The 19,821-nt window shown below is 39.1% G+C and overlaps 1 protein-coding gene across 2 annotated transcripts in view; it reads right to left on the reverse strand.

Moving 5' to 3' along the window:
- Positions 1 to 472: 472 nt before the first annotated feature.
- Positions 473 to 19,821, reverse strand: part of LOC134744448 (uncharacterized) — a 42,671-nt gene continuing 23,322 nt past the window's right edge. For both annotated transcript variants that reach the window (XM_063678260.1, XM_063678261.1), the window contains exons 2-6: positions 6,901 to 8,496; positions 6,235 to 6,468; positions 2,890 to 3,013; positions 2,488 to 2,646; positions 473 to 1,541 (exon numbers count right to left, since the gene is read on the reverse strand). In XM_063678260.1, the coding sequence (XP_063534330.1) occupies positions 1,276 to 1,541; positions 2,488 to 2,646; positions 2,890 to 3,013; positions 6,235 to 6,468; positions 6,901 to 8,415 (2,298 nt within the window). In that variant the 5' untranslated portion in view covers positions 8,416 to 8,496 and the 3' untranslated portion in view covers positions 473 to 1,275. The remainder of the gene's footprint in view (positions 1,542 to 2,487; positions 2,647 to 2,889; positions 3,014 to 6,234; positions 6,469 to 6,900; positions 8,497 to 19,821) is intronic.

Consider the following 19,821-nt stretch of genomic DNA (forward strand, 5'->3'; position numbering starts at 1 on the left):
ATCTAGTTTAGCTGTAAAAACCACGTCTACATTAGAGTAAAATATATACGTTTCGTATTATTATTTAATGTATGTTCATACACGTTGTCGCTGTCATTTCTATACTTCATATAGGGCCACAGCCGATACTGAATTGTTAGCTGAATGTGTTATGAGAGACGGCACACATCGCGCCGTGTGCGTGCACGTCAAACAAGTCAAACATTTGAAAATGCGCTCTTTTAAAATGCTTCTCGTTATGGAGCGCAACATGTCGAGCAATCATCGACTTTATAAACATGAGTGACCAGGGAAAACGGGTCACTAACGTATTATTAATTTGAACATCTCGACATGTTTCGATCCAATTTACGAGGATCGTCTTCAAGGGTTGTGAGTGACCCGTTTTAAAATAATTTAACATGTGTGAGTGACCCGGTTTAATATAATTAATAGGTCATATATTTTTCTCGATTTTCACAAAAACACCTAATGACACTTTAAATATCTAATTCACATCAATTGAAGACACCGACGAGGTAGTAATTGTTCGTTTACAACACAAATTATCTAAGTTTCGCGTTCAGTCGCCATCGGCGCGGCCGGGGTGCTCAAAAGTATCTGAACACGCACTTTGAAGCAATAGAGGCGTGTTCAGATATTTGTGAGCGCCATCGCCGCTCCGATATATGTGATGGCGACTGTTCTCTCAATACTTATATTTATTTCGGTCAATTATTGCTTGTAATATGATCAAGGCGGGTTACCCTCTGGCAGAATATTATTTGTCAGAAATACACTTCGTATAACACGTATCGCAGAAAATCTTAGTCGAAAGATACTTTCGCATAAATAAATACTTGCCATAATAGTAATTTCGCATAATATTCATTTGGTAGAATTTTCTAAGTAGGTTAGGGTTTTCTGCCAAATAATATTATGCGAAAGATAGATAGTATAGGTTTATCTGTAGTTGGTTTCGTTAAATCCCAAGATATAGATACAAGATATAAGCGCTGGTAAAAACTTGTCAAATACAATCGTACAGATATTTTTAGACGCCTAATTTCCCATTTTTTTAAAACCCATTGGCTTTAGGGTCAGCGGTTGTTTAGGTTTCCGCATCTCGTTATACTTGTGACTCGAGATACCGATAAACACCGGTCAGGTCGAAGCTCTTATTTTGGCGTTAGAAAAAGATATATTGGCTCGTTTCGATTCATTAATTGAGACATTTTTAGACGCCATTTTTTCCATTATATTTGACTCCATTTATTTAGAAATTTGAAGTCGCTTCTAGACACCTAATTTCCCATTCTGTTTAATAACCCCATTAACTTCAGGCTCCTCAGGGGGTTGTTTGGCTTGTTCTGTGGGGGATTGTTTAGCTTGTTCTGTGGGGGGTTGTTTAGCTTGTTCTGCGGGGGGTTTCCGCATCTCGTTATACTTGCGGGCCCGGTTGTAGACGGGCAGGACGAGCAGGACGACTCCGGATATGGCGATGAACACGCCGGCCATGTAGAAGGACAGGTCGTAGGAGTTGGTCATATCGAACACCCACCCTGGAATGAGATGATGACAAGTTAATATATGAACATGGCAAGTCATGTGAGGAAAATGGGTCTCTAATGTTTCCCATAAAGTTTTAAGTCATAATGTATTTTTTATCCGCATTTTCGTTAGTCATAATTTGTTTTTTCTCAGAAAAACGTAACTTTTCAGGATTGCCATAAAACAAACCTAACCTATCTATATGATAAATTGATAACCTTACGAAAATCCTGAAAAGTTAACGGTTTCAGAATTATGACAATCAATCATTACATTATGACTTTCAATAACTGTCAAACAAAGGGACCCCGAGGAAAATAGATGTATGAATAGCATAGTTCTAAAAGCTATCCCAAATATGTTAAAAATGTTTTTTCGGAATATTTTTCTTGAACAAAATGTCGTTAAAAATTAAGTCTACAATCATTTAACTAAAACAAAACGTATTATCTAAGTCGGGAGTCATCTGACATTATGCTAATTTTACGGTTTCTCTCTTGTTTTTAGGTTTACATGTTTCAGAGAGCCTTGGTCTCCATTCTCAAGCACTAACAGTGCATGATAGCGCTCAAGATAGCTGCGCGTCGCGTACTGTCGCTCGTCGCGCAGTCGTCGAGTATGAGATTCAAGAGATTCAAGAAAAGTCCAACCAGCGACTCCCTAGATCTTTTCCATGATAGTGTCGACTCCCAGATTGAAATGATGACATTGGCCATTTGGGTAAGTTAGGTAAGTCTGCTGATACAGTTACCATCTCATCATCTCACCTGCTAGGGGGGTTCGATAAAGTTGGCGAACTTGCATAATCTTTTCCAGTGATGTCCTGATGTCTTAAAGGTTGCTTACGCATTGGTGAACTTCTCCAGCGTGATCTACTCCACCAGGATGATGGACGTCAGGGAATAGGTGGCTGAGTAGACCCGATGTCTGTTAGGTCTAGGTTAGGTCTCATCTCACCTGCTAAGGGCGGTCCGATGAGGTTGGCGACGCCCTGCATTAGCAATAGCAGGCCGTACGCGTTGGTGAACTTCTCCAGCGTGATCTGCTCCACCAGGATAATGGACGTCAGGGAATAGTTGGCTGCGATGAACGCCCCGAATAGGCCCGATGCTGACGCTGAAATGTGAAGGAATCTTATTGAGTACGAGTTAACAGAGTTCAAGTTCAAGATTTCGAAGATGTTTAATTCATTGGTCTCTTTTTTTCCCGATTTCGCATAAATGGCTATCATGGCAGGTCAGGATCTGATGATGGGAAATCAGGGGAACTCTTTTAATACAAGTATGATCAAGGTAAAATTCGTTCATTCTGCGCGTATATATTCATTATGTAGCGACTTGGAAGTAGTCATATGCATACCTAGTCCTAAGTATGTGGGCAGCAGCGGCATGAGGCAGGTGACGAAACCACATAGTAACATGCAGGCCGCGTACACGAGGCTCGGATTTACGCACTCCCAGTCGCCCACCCAGCCCAGGAGTATCTGGAAATCAGAAAATTATAGATAAGTAATATATTCCAGCCACGTCTATAGCATGTGATAGCACCTAATATCGATCCAGACAAATGGCTCAAAATATGTAAAAACTACTTTATTGTCTAAGGTGTAAGAGCGTACACATATTTGTGAAACTTTGGGAATGTATACATATATATTTATGCCCTTGACTGTACCAACAACCAATGAAACAAGATATAGTAAGACCAAGAAAAATCTGCAGCGATTTTGATAGCACACGCAGTGCGTTATTTATACGTCATAATTTCATAGAAGTTTGACGTTTAAAATAACATGATATAAAACTTTGAAAACGGATTATATCGCGTATATTGAATTTATAATACATCCCGACGTTTCGAACCCTTTACAGCGTTCGTGGTCAACGGGTGACTGAGGAAAAATTACAAAGTGCAAAAATACCCACATACTAAAAATAATGAACAATCATAGACTATAAACTTTAAGGCTGGTTGTACATGCAAAATCGGTTCATAAGGCTAGTTATACACTACAATTATTTTCAAGTAAAGATATATATATATACGCGATAAAAAAAGTCAATATAGGTATACGCGATATAATCCGTTTTCATAGTTTTATTTTATGAGTAACTATCGCGGTAACCGAAGACAATATTATGTTTAAAATAACACTTAGAACTTAGAACCTACGTAATTCAGTATCGTTCTTAAAATTGCCTTTCCAATATTTTTGTGTGCACAAATATAACTAGATGTTTAAATCAATTAACACAACAAATATGTACCTACACGCTCAAACAAATATTTTGATTGTTCCCTTAAATCTGTCACCGTATTGTTATCTGGGCAAATAAAGCGAGGTTTACACTGCGATCCCAGTTTATGAGGCCGTTATCAGTTAAGCTGTGACATGCGCACGAGTCTGTTATATAACCAGTGCCATAGCTATGGCAAATAAAAGGAAAATGGGGATTTCAAAATAAAAAAATGTTAAAATTCTATCTACCGCCAAATTAAGTTTATTTTATTTTGTTTATTGTGTCGGTATTCTGTAATCTATGTTTGACATGTGTATTGTCACTCGTTTACTTTTAATTTAGTTCTAGCTTAGTTTTAAGTCAGGTACCCACCGAAAATAGCTCAACGGGTGAACCGATTTGGATGCGGTTTTTATATATTTGAAAGCAGCTTCTAGCGGTGGTTCTTAGACATTTTATCAAAGGGGAACGGGAAGCACGAAAACCCTAACTGGGTTTTCGTGCTTCCCGTTTTTTTATTTCCAGTTTAGCCTTCTAGGTCCACCAAAATTCTTACAGAACGAGTAATTTTTTATCCAAATTAAATATGTAATATAGTCATGACACATAACCTTGAAATGTTGTATTCACTCTTTTAATCGCTTATAAGTATGTGATTACATAAGTAATTGATCTAAACTTCTAAAGATTCCGATTGTCATAAGGGATATTCTAAATTGCACTATGACAATTAAATTATAAGTGGACAGGAATCAAACTTCAGGCTTATAAATAATGTGCTTGCACACCTTCAGCTATATTACGATTTCAAATTTAATATTGAATGTCTATCACTTTCATACATACAAAGAGTAACTTAACTTTTTAGGGTTCCATACCCAAATGGTAAAAACGGAACCTTATTACTAAGACTCCTCTGTCCGTCTGTCTGTCACCAGGCTGTATCTCACCAACCGTGATAGCTAGACAGTTGAAATTTTCACAGATAATGTATTTCTGATGCCGCTATAACAACAAATACTAAAATGGTCGGAACCCTCGGTGGGCGAGTCTGACTCGCACTTGTCCGTTTTATCTACAGCTAGCTACCTACAGCACTTTAATTTTCCTTGTATTATTTTCCTCAACAAACCACAGTTACTTCTAATTAGCATTTAGCAGTTGGTAGTCATATCTCCTGTAAATGTACGATAAAATAGAATATCTAAAAGGATAAAACCGGATAAATAATTATCAACTCTTATCAGCTCGTATCACGCCGCGACAGATTGGAGCGGGTCAAGTTAACTTACTGCTTTAGATAAATGATTTGTGTCATTGTTATAAGTTATAATAGGTATGAGTTTAACTAGTTTCAGGCGTGGCTCACTCCTCGATTTCGTCGCGTAGCTACAAGTACATGCGGCCCACACCAGTTTTGGTGTCTAGCCATAGTAGTTGCCGCGCACCGCTACGGAACAGACGCCTGTTCGCGCCAGCGCCACCTAGCGGTCATATCTGTCATAATAGACGCGTTTTAGATTACTTATTCTGTGCTAGTTGTAACTAGAAGTATTCTTCATCATCATCTTCCTGGCGTTGTCTTGGTTTTTTACCACGGCTAATGGAAGTCGGGGGTTCTGGCAACTAACCCCAAGAATTATGGATTCACGATATACAAATGTATAACTTAGTTGCGGTATATAGTACTCTTATAACCCCGACCATAGAGTAACTTATACTAGAGCGGTACTGTCGTAGTAAATTTTGTAACCACAGAAAATTCACTGCCATCTATCGACACACTTTAAAACTAAAAATAAAGATTTATAAAAATACGATAAAATGTATTTAAATATGGATAAATGATTTTTTTTATTTGCATTAATTATTTTTATGATTTTGACCCATGTTTTTTCACTGACATGCGTTAAAATTGTTAAATAACAAACGATACCGTCAACGCCATCTATACGACAGTAGGCCAAAGCTAGTAGCGCCCTCTGAACGAGAATCAAATTTTCTTGATTTTCGAGGCACGTTTTTTTCTTACTGTATCCATCTATTACGGAGTTATATCTATCTTTGCCCCGACAGATAATGCACAGCTTAAACTTTTTGAAGGTATGACATATAATCTGGTAGATTTCCACTAAGTATAAATAAAACGAAATTCATATTAAAAATACATTTTTTTAGAACGGATCACTCACGTATCCCTCTGTCGTAAGCCTTTTGTGAGCGACCGTGCGAGTCGGGCTTTGGCCGCAATACACGGCGCGCCCTCGACCAGTGAAGACGTGTCGTTGCTCCGTGAAGAGGATCCTCGTAAATTGGATCGAAACATGTCGAGCTATTCAACTTAATAATACGTGAGTGACCCGTTTTAAAATAATTTTAATATGTTTGAGTCTCACGGGAGTTTTATAGTTAAAACGAAATTTAACCAAAAAGAGAAAGAAAGGCTATTTTATTTATGACTCACCTCTCCAAACATGTTCAGGATCCCAATAATAGAGATCAGCATGGATGCCTCGTTCTTGTCGAAGCCCATGCTCATGCCGCTGTCAGCGATGTACACGTATGGGACGTCGTACCACATGTAGAGTAGAAAGTTCGAGAACGCGAACACTAGGAATGCTGGGTTCTTGAAGTGGGAGAAGTCGAGGACGTCCACGGCGAGGTCCCAGAAGTCCCAGAGGCCGGCGTACCATTGGAGCTGGAAGGGGAAAAGGGGGGTTAGAAGATGACAATCGTACGTCGACGAACACCTACATTATTTAACTTTCAGTAGTTTATGCCATGTGTAAACAAACATGTAGTGTAGTGCACTTGTTAATCGGATGATAAACAACCAACGTTCACAGAACATAACAGCTGTTTTCCTGTTATTATCATGTCAAAAGTTGTAAACATAACAAACTTTACGATTTAACACGGCATGATCCTTACAATTCTTACATTTTAAATGGTACATAAATAGTCTGTTTTTAAATACTAATTAATTTCAGGTAAACGGTTAGAGTAAGTTGTTAAACTCATAACTTCTCGTAGAATTTGAGAATGCAACGCCTTGGCTGTGATTTATAGATTTGGACTATTAATGAATGTACTTCCCAACATATTATAAGCATAAAAAATCTTTGCTTACCTTTTCTTTAGCAATGGTAGTCATAGAATTCCTGAAGATATTGGGACACGACGACGCTCGGAGCCGATACCTGTTGATATTCAACATGGCGCCTCTGTACGTCAGCGAATGCCGATGCACCCTCAAGTCCTTCAAGAATGCTGGCGGCCTCTTCACAGCTCCTGTTGTCCCGGTAGCGGCCTGTCTCTTTAACCAGAGAGACAGAGCTGTCTTGTCGCTTAATGCTCGGTTTTCTTGAGTCCTGGGCGCTGATGTAGGTGACAAAGCACCAGGGGATAAAGTGTCAGGAGACATTAAAGCCCTCGGTGGAGATTGCTCATGCAAACGCCCACTGTCGCTGAAGCTTCTCGAAGGAAGCATCACTCCCGGATAATTCTGGGCGAGAATCGCATAGGCGCGACCTTTGTTGGACATTAACTCGAACACTTCTAAAGAAACACTCTCTCCTCCAGTCATGAACGTTGGCAAGTCTACTAAGGAACTGAACTGTGGCACGATAGGAGACGCCACGGCTTCAACATCTACTGTTTCAGTTATCTTTGCGGAACCGGCAGCGCTGCTTTTGCTGTCTGAAAAACTGTCTGCCGAAGACCCAAAACGTTTGTTCCGCTTTCTTTCTCGTTTTCGCTTCCTTTCTTTCGCTTTTTCAGCATTCATCGTAGTTGTCCATGGAAGATCTCTAAATAATAGCCCACAAACGGCCATGTTTAGGAAAAATCCGGCTAGGATTAGCGTCGTCCCTCGCCAGCCATACTCGTCTAGCAACACGTTGGTGAGCGGCGCGAATATGAAAGTACCGATCCCGCTCCCACAAACCGATATGCCTGTCGCGAGCGATCGCTTCTTCTCAAAATAGTAGGCGACAATCACTACCGCCGCCACGTAGCATAAGCTTAGTCCAAATCCGGCCATGATCCCAAACGTGAGGAACAGCGTTTCCATATTTTCTACAAACGTCGATATCACGAACCCGATGGCCGCTAATACTGAGCCGAATATAGTCATGAGCCGACAGCCGTACCGGTCCGTCAGGAAGCTGGCGATGGGCCCCGACAGGAGCGGCATCGCCATGAAAATGCCGGCTATCCATGCCGTCTTTCCTTTACCTTCCCCGAAATACTCTAAGAAATACGGGAAAAATACGCCGAAGCTGAACGTGATGCCGTCAGCGATTAAGTTCACCATAAACGACGCGAACACGACAACCCAGCCCCAGCCGCCGTCGGGCGGGCGGGCCTCGGCCAACGAGAGCTCCTCGTCGTCCGAGGAGCTGGACGAGCTGGAACTGCTGACGGAGCCGGGCGCCGGCGGCGACTGCGCGTCGAACTGGACGTGGAGCGTCCTCGCGTTCGGTTTCCGCGGAACACTGGCATCGCGGAGCAGCGGTTCTTGCTCCGGGATGGGCGCGAGGCGCTGGGGCGCGGCGCCGGGCTCTAGGCCGGGTTGGGGCGGCGCCGGGCCGGCTGGCGCTTGCAGCGGCCCACCGCGCGGCGGCGGCGACACGGGCGCGGCCATGCCGGGGTGCGGCAACTCTGCAGGGGGTCACCAGCTCGCCCGGCTTCCATGCGGGCTCCGCGCACCCGACGTGACCTCATGCTGGAAACAAAAAAAACACATGTTAAAAACCTTTCCGATCCAAACTACACGTAACGTCCCTATCGCCCCCGAGGGGGAGGGCCCTTAGACTTCATATACATATTTCTAATTAAGAAACACGAAGTGAGAAGCAAATGGCACATTGATCTGTGGGCCTCGAGAGCGCTTTTGAAACTCAAACTCCAAGTCGAGTAATGGAAATCCATACATTTTTCTGTAATTGTTCCATTTATACTTTCAACGACACCATTTTACCTAGCCAGCAAACGCAAAGATTCGCCGTTTAAAATCAGCCCACTCAAACGTACATGGTTACGAAAGCCAGTTAGTCAGAGGAAGCCAGAATAATGGCAGGTCTGCAGCGGATGCCCAAAGTGCCCAATCGCTTCTGCACTGGTGATTGGAACACAATAAGAGGCTCAGTGTATTTATAGACGAGTGTCTAAGTAGCGATTGTAACTTGACGTTAGAATTTGACTGCCGTTTTTGTAGAACCTCTCGCGTCGGATGATGGTCTCCTTTTGTTGGACTTAATTTAAATAAGTTTTTGGCAAAAAATATATTACATTTTTGGTACAAACTTTTATCGCTCACTGTACTTTTCTTTCCACAGGCAACTAATACTCATCGAGACAATTCTAAAAACCCCTAAACACAATTAGGTTTTGTTGTTTTAACACAGTGTTCCTATGGCCACCTCCTGTCATACCATAATATTGCATTGTCACCTGACTTACATATTATGCAAATTTTCAGCTTCATTGGTAGTCGGGAACTGGGTCAAATTTAACTTGCAAGATTTGACCCGTACATTACATACATATAAAAGAAACTGTCATAAGAACCAACATTCGACGCGAGAGATATACCTAAGTCGCAAACACAACACACACATTTCATTCTGTGGCCTAAAACAATTTAAAACAAATATCTAAATCTTTATTGATATTGTATCATTTCTGCGTTATCAGTACATTCAATTCAATTCAATATATAATTATTTTATCTAATTAGATATTATAAAAGCTGAACAATTCCACTGACAATGGCATTGGATGATAACAATATTTAACAGATTTATACACGATATAGTATTAGGCTTTACGACGCAGTAGAAAATCATGATTAAAAGATTTATCGATAAGAATTATGTCACATGAACTGATGTAATCGGATATGTTAAGCATTAATTCGATTCAGACATAACATAACATAATAGCAACATTTATGGAACTTTATTTTGCCGAGGTACAGTGGTGTTCAAAATGACCTTCACACACTTTTATTCTCTTAACAATAAAGTTGTAATATTAAAAAAAAAAAATTGATTTGTTCCCAAACTTGTTAATAAAGTTGTGTTAAGTATATTTTGAACACCTCGCCCGCTTAGTAGCTTCAACTGCTGACTGTATATCATAACTGTCAGATTTTAAGTATATAAAATCACTGCTTAAATTTATAATTATAAATATCTCACACAGGTAACAAAAGTAAACTCCTATACGCTTTATCATATTGCATCTTGCGTGAAATAGTTATTTGTTATACAAGGGTGCAAAGTTGTATTTTACCCGCGAGTGTTTCAACACACGAGAAGTAAAATACATTTGCGGCCGTGTGTAACACAAAACTTTTCACCTCACTATAGCGAGGAAAGTGCAACATCCACAGGCGTTAGATCATCTTCATCACTGGAATCACTCATTTCTTTACGATATTATAACAGAAAACTCTGGAAGTTATGTATTTTTACGCGAGTCGGTGAGAAGGTTTTAAGTAAAAAAATTGTTGACAATGTTGACATTTCTGATGTATGAAATGTCAACGATGCGTTTTGAAATTGCATCGACTCAAATTGTGCGTTCAGAATTATATTTAACATCATTATAAAAAACAAACGTTTCTTATGGAATTTTAAGGTTTATGACTTAAAATCATTAAATAAAGCTAAATTTGGTATTTTTTATTAGATTCTCAAACCATTTATTTAATGATAATTAATATCGAACGAACCATTATCATGAGCGTTTTACGTTTTGTTATCTGTCAAGCTACTTAAACACGCTCCATCCAAGGTCAAATTACTTTCCCCACTAGTGGATAAAACGTGTTTTTCCCCGCTTGTATTGAAGGATAAACGACAACTTTCCGAGCTAGTGAGGGGAAAATGTTTTTTTTTTTTCATTAGATGATTACAGCTCAACTTACACTTGTAGCGACAGGAAAACTATACAATTCACAAAAGCTCGTACACACAATACAAGCCATTATCAAATGTGGTATTTTCTATAAAAAGGGACCTTATTGTCGATGGCGCTTAAACCATTATTAACGATGCTCCGATATAAATACAATGCCGCGCGACGCTGTGCGGCGTAAGCGCCATCGACAATAAGGTCCCTTTTCATAGAAAATGCCCCAAATTCGTTCCTTAAAACTTATCTCCCTGAAGCTTAGTGTTCCCGCGAGTTTTCACAAAATTCCCATTAAGTTTTTCCTTTATATTCGCATCTGCAATGCATGCCTGACCCATATAGATAGCATGAAACGTAAATGAATGTGAATGTTTTATTTAGTAACGAGCCACTGCCAGATCTTTATCTGCCATTCATTTATTACGATTAAGACGATTTTTGACAGTTTTTGACAAATTAAGGTCAATGAAAAAGAAGAAAGCCCACCATATTATGTTACTCTTCGAAGGCCGCAAAAATACAACAGTTACATAAACACGTAAACTGCAAAGCAAAACAAATAAATCAAGCGTAAAGAAAATAAAAACAATCGAATGTCTACGCCAAAAAAAAAAACATAAACGTACACACTTTAACAAATAGTATGGCGCGACTGGCTACTATCCAGACGAGTTTACGTCAAACATTATAAATAATCGGGAAATTTGGCGACATACCCAATAAGCCAAAACTGGCGTATGGTATGGCCGAACATTCTAGAACTATTTTGTCGCAAATATATGTCGTTTGGCAGTCCACTAGGCTACAATGTTCCTTAATTATGCTATTCATGGGAATGATACAATACAAGACAAATATTTGACCGTCTGGACCAAATCTTGACTAGAAAGTAGCGCTTAGATGTACACCTGCAGGGCATGCTTTTGTCACCATATCATTATCCATTTATTGCGTGAAATGACGATTATCTGATAAGTGATTTAATTCGGTGTAAAGTTCTGTTTACTTTCCACCAGGGGTCGGAAACCGGTATTTGCTCCATACAAAATACCGGTATTATTACGTTCTTTTTCGTTCTTTTGTTTATAATTTCATTTTTAATGGGACGTTTTAATAATGCAAAATTGTTTCCTAAATACATGATTCAGTCCTACGTAATGAGCATAAAAAAATTCAAAATATTGGGCTATTTCTGGGTTTAAAAAAAATACCGGTTCCGAGCCCTGCTTTCCACTCACTGATTGATTAAAATTTAACCCTCGGCCCTCAAACCAACTCGTCCTTCTATTGGTCACTTTCTAATCTCTTCATCAATGTACTATTTGAAATAAAACTATGAAAACGGATTATATCGCGTATATTGAATTTATAATACATCCCGACGTTTCGAACTCTTTACAGCGTTCGTGGTCAACGGGTGAGTCTTTATTTCATGAGTAACTATCGCGGTAACCGAAGACAATACAATGTACTATTTATTGACACCTCGATAACATAAAATCGTGCGAATAGGCTAACCCGCGTGTGTGTTTCTTGACATTCATGGTTTTCCGTAGGTACGGAACCTACGGTACTTTTTTTTGTAGGTACGGTACTTTTTTTGTGATTTTCCGAGTCGTGTCTTTTTGACGCAGATTTGAAGGCTACACGAAGGTTCAAGGTTCGCGTCCATTGGGACGCGAACCCCGAACCTTCGTGTAGCCTTCTACCATAAATCATCTATGAATCTATTCGCGAACCCACTAGCGCTCTGAATTCGCGAATGAATAAAACCTTCGCACATTTTAGGAATCAGTAAGGAAACTATGAATGTAAGTGGCCCGGGCAAAGCAAGAATGCTGTGAGCTTGAAATAGGAAGCCCTAAGTTACGCAAGGGCAAAAGGTCGCCGTTATTGTTTTGCCGGTGACATTTGAGTCTCAAGAGGGCGTAAAGTTCAGGAAAGTAATTACTTTGTCAACTAGTTCGGTATGATGCTCAGTTATTTTGGTAGTCCCGTGACAATTGAGTGTTTAAAAATTAATCGCACAAACTATCGTGAGACATATTTCAAAATATTTATCAGTACGGTTTTTACTCACTGGCGCAAGCGCTGGTGGCCTACGTGCGACTTTCAATCCGGAACATCGTGAGGAAACCGGACTAATCCTAACAAGGCCTAGTTTTTCCCCCTCTGGGTTGGAAGGTCAGATGGCAATCGCTTTCGTAAAAACTAGTGCCTACGTCAATTCTTAGGATTAGTTGTCAAGCGGACCCCAGGCTCCCATGAGCCGTGGCAAAATGCCGGGATAACGCGAGGAAGATGAAGATGATGACGGTTTTTACTCGCTATTATTTTTAGTCGCTTTTGACCGAAACATGTCGCCAAAAGCGACTAAAAATAATAGTGAGTAAAAACCGTACTGATAAATATTTTGTTTAAAAATTTAATAATATTTAACAAATAAGAACCGACTTCATATAATAGTCTGATGTCATAATGTAATCGTCTTCGTCGGCAATTCTTCGCCATATGGTACCTAATACTTTCAAAAGGGTACGAGTGGCGTAAACGATTGACACGTTGGATAGGCACCCTAGACCGATTTGGATTGTTTTCAACTTGGACCCAAAAGCGACAAATTAACATAAACACCTGGAATTGAGAATCGTTAAAAAGTCTTTCGATAAACAGAAGGCGTATTCTGTAATAACAAGTTACTAATGGATTTGATCTAGATTTGTGGGGTGACAGATCACATCCATCTGTCATTTCTTTAACCAGAAACGTCACTTTTGACATTGATAGATCATATCCACAACAAATCCAGATCAAATTTATACGTCTCTACAAAATCATAGTAAGAGGAATTCATTTAGACAAAGTACTTAAAAAACTCCCACAAACACCAAATTGGCTAAAGTTACAAAATGTTAACTTGATAACTAGCAACCTAGTTAGTCTAGTTAGGCTTTTAATTAGGATGGATAAAGGAACGGGGTAAAATGGACCGGTAGGGATACTTTATGGACTTAATGCCCCCCTATTAGTGGTTGAGATTTTAATTAAGGTTTCTGGCTTACTGGTGGCGGAGATAAATGTGAAGGGAGATCTAATTTAGAATATCTGAACCAATCACTCGTTTCTCCTGTGTTACTATTGCAGTATTCAGTCTCTTCAGTTCAGATTTAGTCTATTCTATTCAGGTTATTATTAACCATTGAAGGGGAGACTTTTTGCGATAACTGAAAAACGGCTAAACTGATCATGTTCGCTATAGTTTTCATTTAATGTTTTTCTTAAGCTCTATTTCTACGATTTTTTCATAATTTTTTGACCCATGGTTCAAAGTTAGAACGGGGGTGGGACACATTTTTTTTTCATTCGGAGCGATTATTTCCGAAAACATTCATCGGTTGACATAAATCGGCTCAGTAGTTTCGACATTACCGTGGACTGCCTTTAATTGAAAATGAAAATCATAACCTCCTTTTAGCTCCACTGTAATCGGGTAAAAAGGCAACAAACCTTGCAGGAAATTGGCTCAACCGACTCGAAAGCGCTAAAGATGTAAGTGAGACTTCACTGCCGTCCTGAGTGATGGATTGTGCTGTTCTCCAGACGGGATATTGTTGGGACAAGTAATATGTCTGGAAGCAAAATTATTGCATACTAGACTCGGCCCGCGTCTTCGGCCTTTTGTCACTTCGTACCCTCGTGGGTATTAAATTGTTAACCCCTTGGAGGATGAATTTCGGGGTCGCATCGTCCGGAAATACCGCAAGTTGCCGATATTTTGGCACTGTTGAAAATGCCATCGTAGAAGAGTAACTGATGAGCTGTTTTTAGTTAGAATTTGAATGACCAGATAGTATGAAATGAAAACTTAAAGTAATTATCTTCCATTTCCATTTTTTCCAAAAAAAAATCTTTAGATATCTATCTTTACATCAATTCATCATACCTGAATTAAATGAAAATAATAAATCTCATTTAAATTCGTTTTCCATAGAATCTCATGAATGGTGCCTTAAAATGAATGCTTAACTTGCCAAATTAATTTAATAGACTGTTAACGATTTTAACAATTTGAAGGGTTACTAACACCGCTGAATACATAATGAGGCCTTAGCGGATCCATGCTCATTTTACAAATGGAGAGGAAATTTTAACACGAAACTGGCCATTGGGATTATTTGAGCACTTTAACTGCGGCGTTTAAGTGTCTTCATTTTCACCATGTTCTTTGACCCAAATTACATGAAATACATGAGTTAGCCGCGAGCGTATATTTTAAATGAAAAACCAGGTTATAAATTTGATCGGACCTCTATTCTATTCTATCGGTATTCAACGAGGCAATGCAATCCTTTTACCCGTCAGCAGCGAGTTGGGAGGCGATTTATTATTTTATTTGAAGTTCGTAAATTTCGAGCAACACTCACACTCTAATTACGCCTTCATTGGAGTAAAAGAGTAAGATGCCCGAAATTTGCCAACCTCGGTGTTCATGGTAGGCCTTCTGATCTAACAGATCTCTTGGCAAATCACCGTGGCCACAGATTATATAATAGTTCTTACGAACAGATCCTTATCTCTAAAAGAAAACGCAAATTTTTTACCGTTTTGATACCTACACAAAAATACAATGGAGTGACCTTCGGCGGGCCGCTCCCCGCACCGCCCGCACCGGCTCAACGCTAGGGTTGCCGACGCTTAGAAATGATAAACACCAATAGGTATTTATCATGAGAATCATTAGAAATGATAAATACCAATAGGTATTTATCATTTCTAACAGCGGAGTGAAATAAAATGAATGTAAATCTTAAATTATGTATTTTAGTCATTCAATCATTCATTTACAACTGTTTTACTTTGTAACTATAAATTTGTCGTAATAAACACTACATGTTTAATGAAAGAAATTCAATAGTAAGTACCTACGTAGCTTGTAACTATCGTAAAAATTGCCAGTGCGGCGCGCGGTGACGTGCGTGCGTGAGCGCGTGTGGCAACCAACTGGCTTGCTTTTCTACCGTGAACGGGAGGCGATTCGTAGGTATAAATCTGAGCTCGCGCGGAGAGTTCCATAGGCCTGCCGTGGCGACGCTGCCAGTGTCATGGCGACGCTGGGACCGACTACGGGTGACATTTTACGTAGTGGTTAGAATGGACAAAGCCTGTTGCGGATTACATCATTTGTTGGTAGGTGGCGAAGACTGTAGCTGATTTATGTTTGTGCCCATTTGAAGAAGGCTGCGTCGTTGTTCACAGACAATGTACTAAATAATGATATCTAACAAATTTTATTTTTTGTATAGGTTTCTTTATTTTTATTAATATTTTAAATTAAAAATTGGATGATTCCATATGGGATCGTAATTGATAAAGATGATGCAATTCCAATTGGCGTTTATAATTATTATCTAACTAACACATTCGGGTCAGAGGGCCAGAATCTCAATATCGAGGTAAAGATAATAATAATACAAGAGCAAAGACCTCCAATTTTGTCAAATGCTTAGGCGTTGTCAGCTGTGACAGAATTAAGACGAATCGCGAAAATCTTGTTATAGCAGATGCATTCAAATCTCTGTCAAACTAAAATAAATAATTACATTAATTACTTACTTTAAGTAAAACAGAAATTATTGTTATTTAATACACATAACATAAACCACCACAACGGCATATTGTCGTGTATAAAAAAGCTGTGTTGTAGTTAAAAAGTAGATTGTAGAGAATCAAAACAACCTATTGTGAATTTAGAATAAAGCATAGATATGCCTGCGGCAGAGTATTGTCCTATTGGAGTACAAGGACCTCTTGTTTAACCAACATAAACAGAATTTATTTATCTCACAAAAATACTACTAAAATTTTGTTAAGTACCCTATTGTTGTTTTACCTATAATCTTTGTTGTGTCTTCCATTCACAAACAAATTACATAAAATAATACTAGCTTTTTCATATATTGCTTTAATATGTACTTAAAGGTACAGGATCTCGAGTTACTAACTTTTATTATTACTAAACATAGCTAAGAACTATCTCAAGGGAATTTTCTAGAAGGGACTCGAATCTACAAAAATCCGTCTGTAAATAACAAGTTTAAAAGTATTCAGGCTTCGGCTTAAAGACTGTCAGTCTACCAATACTGCTTGAACCTACTCATAACCACTGCATGTCCAAGTGCGATCACTTTTCAAATTAAGTGGAGTGGATTTTTGAGTCGAGGAAGAAAGTGGATGTGGAGGTGGACAAGGGCTTGCAAAAAATGTCTCGAAGCCAATTTTATATTTGCTATTAACTCTGGCGACTTTAAAAGCACAAGGTAATCACACAAAATAGAAAACTCGAAAATGCCTCATAGACATAAAACAATATAAAAGCCATTAGACCAAACGCCGGCGCTTGTCGTCCGTCAAATTATCCTGTTGACGACGGGATGTCGCTTGTCGCTCAATTGTCGCCCTTATGACTAGTGTAACAAGCCATCTGAATGGATAATTTTATTTGACGAATTGCGTTATAGGATAATTCTGATGGATCTTCAGTGCGCACTGGGTGGTCACATGTTCAGGTTATACATGGAGAATGAGATTGAGCAGGTAATTTATCTATCCGCTGTTTTTATAGCCTTTAATGACAATTAGATCATTTTAGTACAAAAAATGACAGTACTACGTACCTAATATGTAGTAGAATGGCCAGTCAGAACGGTCATTTGTGGTATTTTCTATAAAAAGGGACCTTATTGTCGGTGGCGCTTACGCCATTATTAACGATGCTCCGATATAAATACAATGCCGCGCGACGCTGTGCGGCGTAAGCGCCATCGACAATAAGGTCCCTTTTCATAGAAGATGTCCCATTTTAGTATTTAGGATAAACGTAGTCAAAGTCAAAGGCCAGTAACACTAACCCCAATTCATAGGCCAAGTCAAAATTGCTATAAATTTTGTGAACGTTAGTATGATTACAGCCTACAGGCGGTTAGGTGTATTTTTAGGCGGCCATGTAAATCTCTGATCAATTTTTATTGCGTATGTAAATATAACCCCCACGCAACAAAATCAAACTACGAAATTGAAAAATTGTTGTACAAGGTGTAAATAAATTGTAAATATGTAAAATAGTGGGGATCCCTTTAAGGGCAAATTCAGTATCGTGTTCTGATTAGGAAAAAGTTGAAGAAAGACTTTTTTGATGCGGAGAAAACATTTTTTCTATGGGGCAGGGTCGGCCACACAAAGGCCAAAGTTTTCGGGCATGAAATTGAAATTGGAAGTCAATAAGTACATAACCAGACAAAATAATCACGAGATCGCGACACTTAATTGGGATAGCCATAACAAAGGCGAGAGTAACGAGACACTAAATGATAAAGTGTGGTCATCAATTTTATTTTCATTACATTCGGTTCTTAATCACAATCCCCCAGATGCAATAAAGAAAGTCATAACAAACTTTATGAAGATTATGATTAAAACATTGCACATCTAAGAGATGAAAATGAAGTGAACTTTTGGACCTGAACTGCTGTTGAATCTCATTTGAAAAGCAAATCATGTTTTGTAGGTAAAATTTGAGAACGAACTATAAAAATATCGTTAGTTGAACCCAGTCACAGTCAGTGATTTTAAGCAGCGGATTGGGGAAAAAGTTAAATCATGATAAAACCCAATATATAAACAGTATGTTAATATATAAGAATTGACAAAGTTTGAATCAATATAAAACCAAAATAAGTATTACACTGATAAGAACAAGTTGCTGATAAAACACGCCGTTGTAACCAACATCACTATTTTCATTTAACTAGCTAGACTGGGCGAACACTCCAATGCCAGTTTCGTTAAATAACAGTATATGATTGATTGGTTGAATTTCCTATACCTCAGTAGGCACTCAGTAGTCGGCAATGAAATGGGCTCCACTCACCTTGCAACTAATCGCATGCGATTTTCGATACATGTCATTTGATCATCAGTCGATTGAATTTTTTGCACCTAGTATTCGGCAAGTCCTCACTACACACATGCGAGTACTCGCCAGCCTTTATGAACCTTAACTGGCATATAATCGCAACAAGAACGCACAAACTAAATTCATTTACATTATCGACGTAAAAAAAAGAAGTTATCCGCATTATTCACACGGTACAAATTTTAATCTACCGGGGTCGGGTCACCGATAGAATCGCATGCGGCTTTCGATACATGTCATTTGATCATCAGTCGATTGAATTTTTTGCACCTATTTAAGTAGTCGGCAAGTCCTCACTACACTCACATGCGAGTACTCGCCCGTCTTTATGAACCTGAACTGGCATATAATCGCAACAAGAACGCACAAACTAAGTTCATTTACATTATCGACGTACAAAAAAGAAGTTATCCGCATTATTCACACGGTACAAATTTTAATCTACCGGGGTAGGGTCACCGATAGAATCGCATGCGATTTTCGATACATGTCATTTAATCATCAGTCGATTGAATATTTTGCACCTATTTAAGTAGTCGGCAAGTCCTCACTACACTCACATGCGATGCGAGTACTCGCCCGTTTTTATTCATAGGTTCACCTGAACTGGCATATAATCGCAACAAGAACGCAAAAACTAAGTTCATTTACATTATCGACGTAAAAAAGAGAAGTTATCAGCATTATTCACGGGGTCGGGTCACCGATAGAATCGCATGCGATTTTCGATACATGTCATTTGATCATCAGTCGATTGAATTTTTTGCACCTATTTAAGTAGTCGGCCAAGTCCTCACTACACTCACATGCGAGTACTCGCCCGTCTTTATGAACCTGAACTGGCATATAATCGCAACAAGAACGCAAAAACTAAGTTCATTTACATTATAGACGTAAAAAAGAAGTTATCCGCATTATTCACACGGTACAAATTGTAATCTACCGGGGTCGGGTCACCGTCGTCACCGATAGCGCAGTGGTTATCTGGACACGAGGCGGGACGCAAGTCTCGGTTCGATGCCCATTCTATTAAATAACACGCAATGTTTTCGTGTTTTAAATGAAGCTAGAAGAATTCGGAAAAGTAATTTTTTATTTTAACAGAGTTCCATCTGGTTAAAAACAAGGAAAAAATTATGAGGTATTTTAGAAATGTCT

This window comes from Cydia strobilella, chromosome 9, assembly GCF_947568885.1.
Source record: "Cydia strobilella chromosome 9, ilCydStro3.1, whole genome shotgun sequence".
NCBI classification, from domain to species: Eukaryota; Metazoa; Arthropoda; class Insecta; order Lepidoptera; family Tortricidae; genus Cydia; species Cydia strobilella.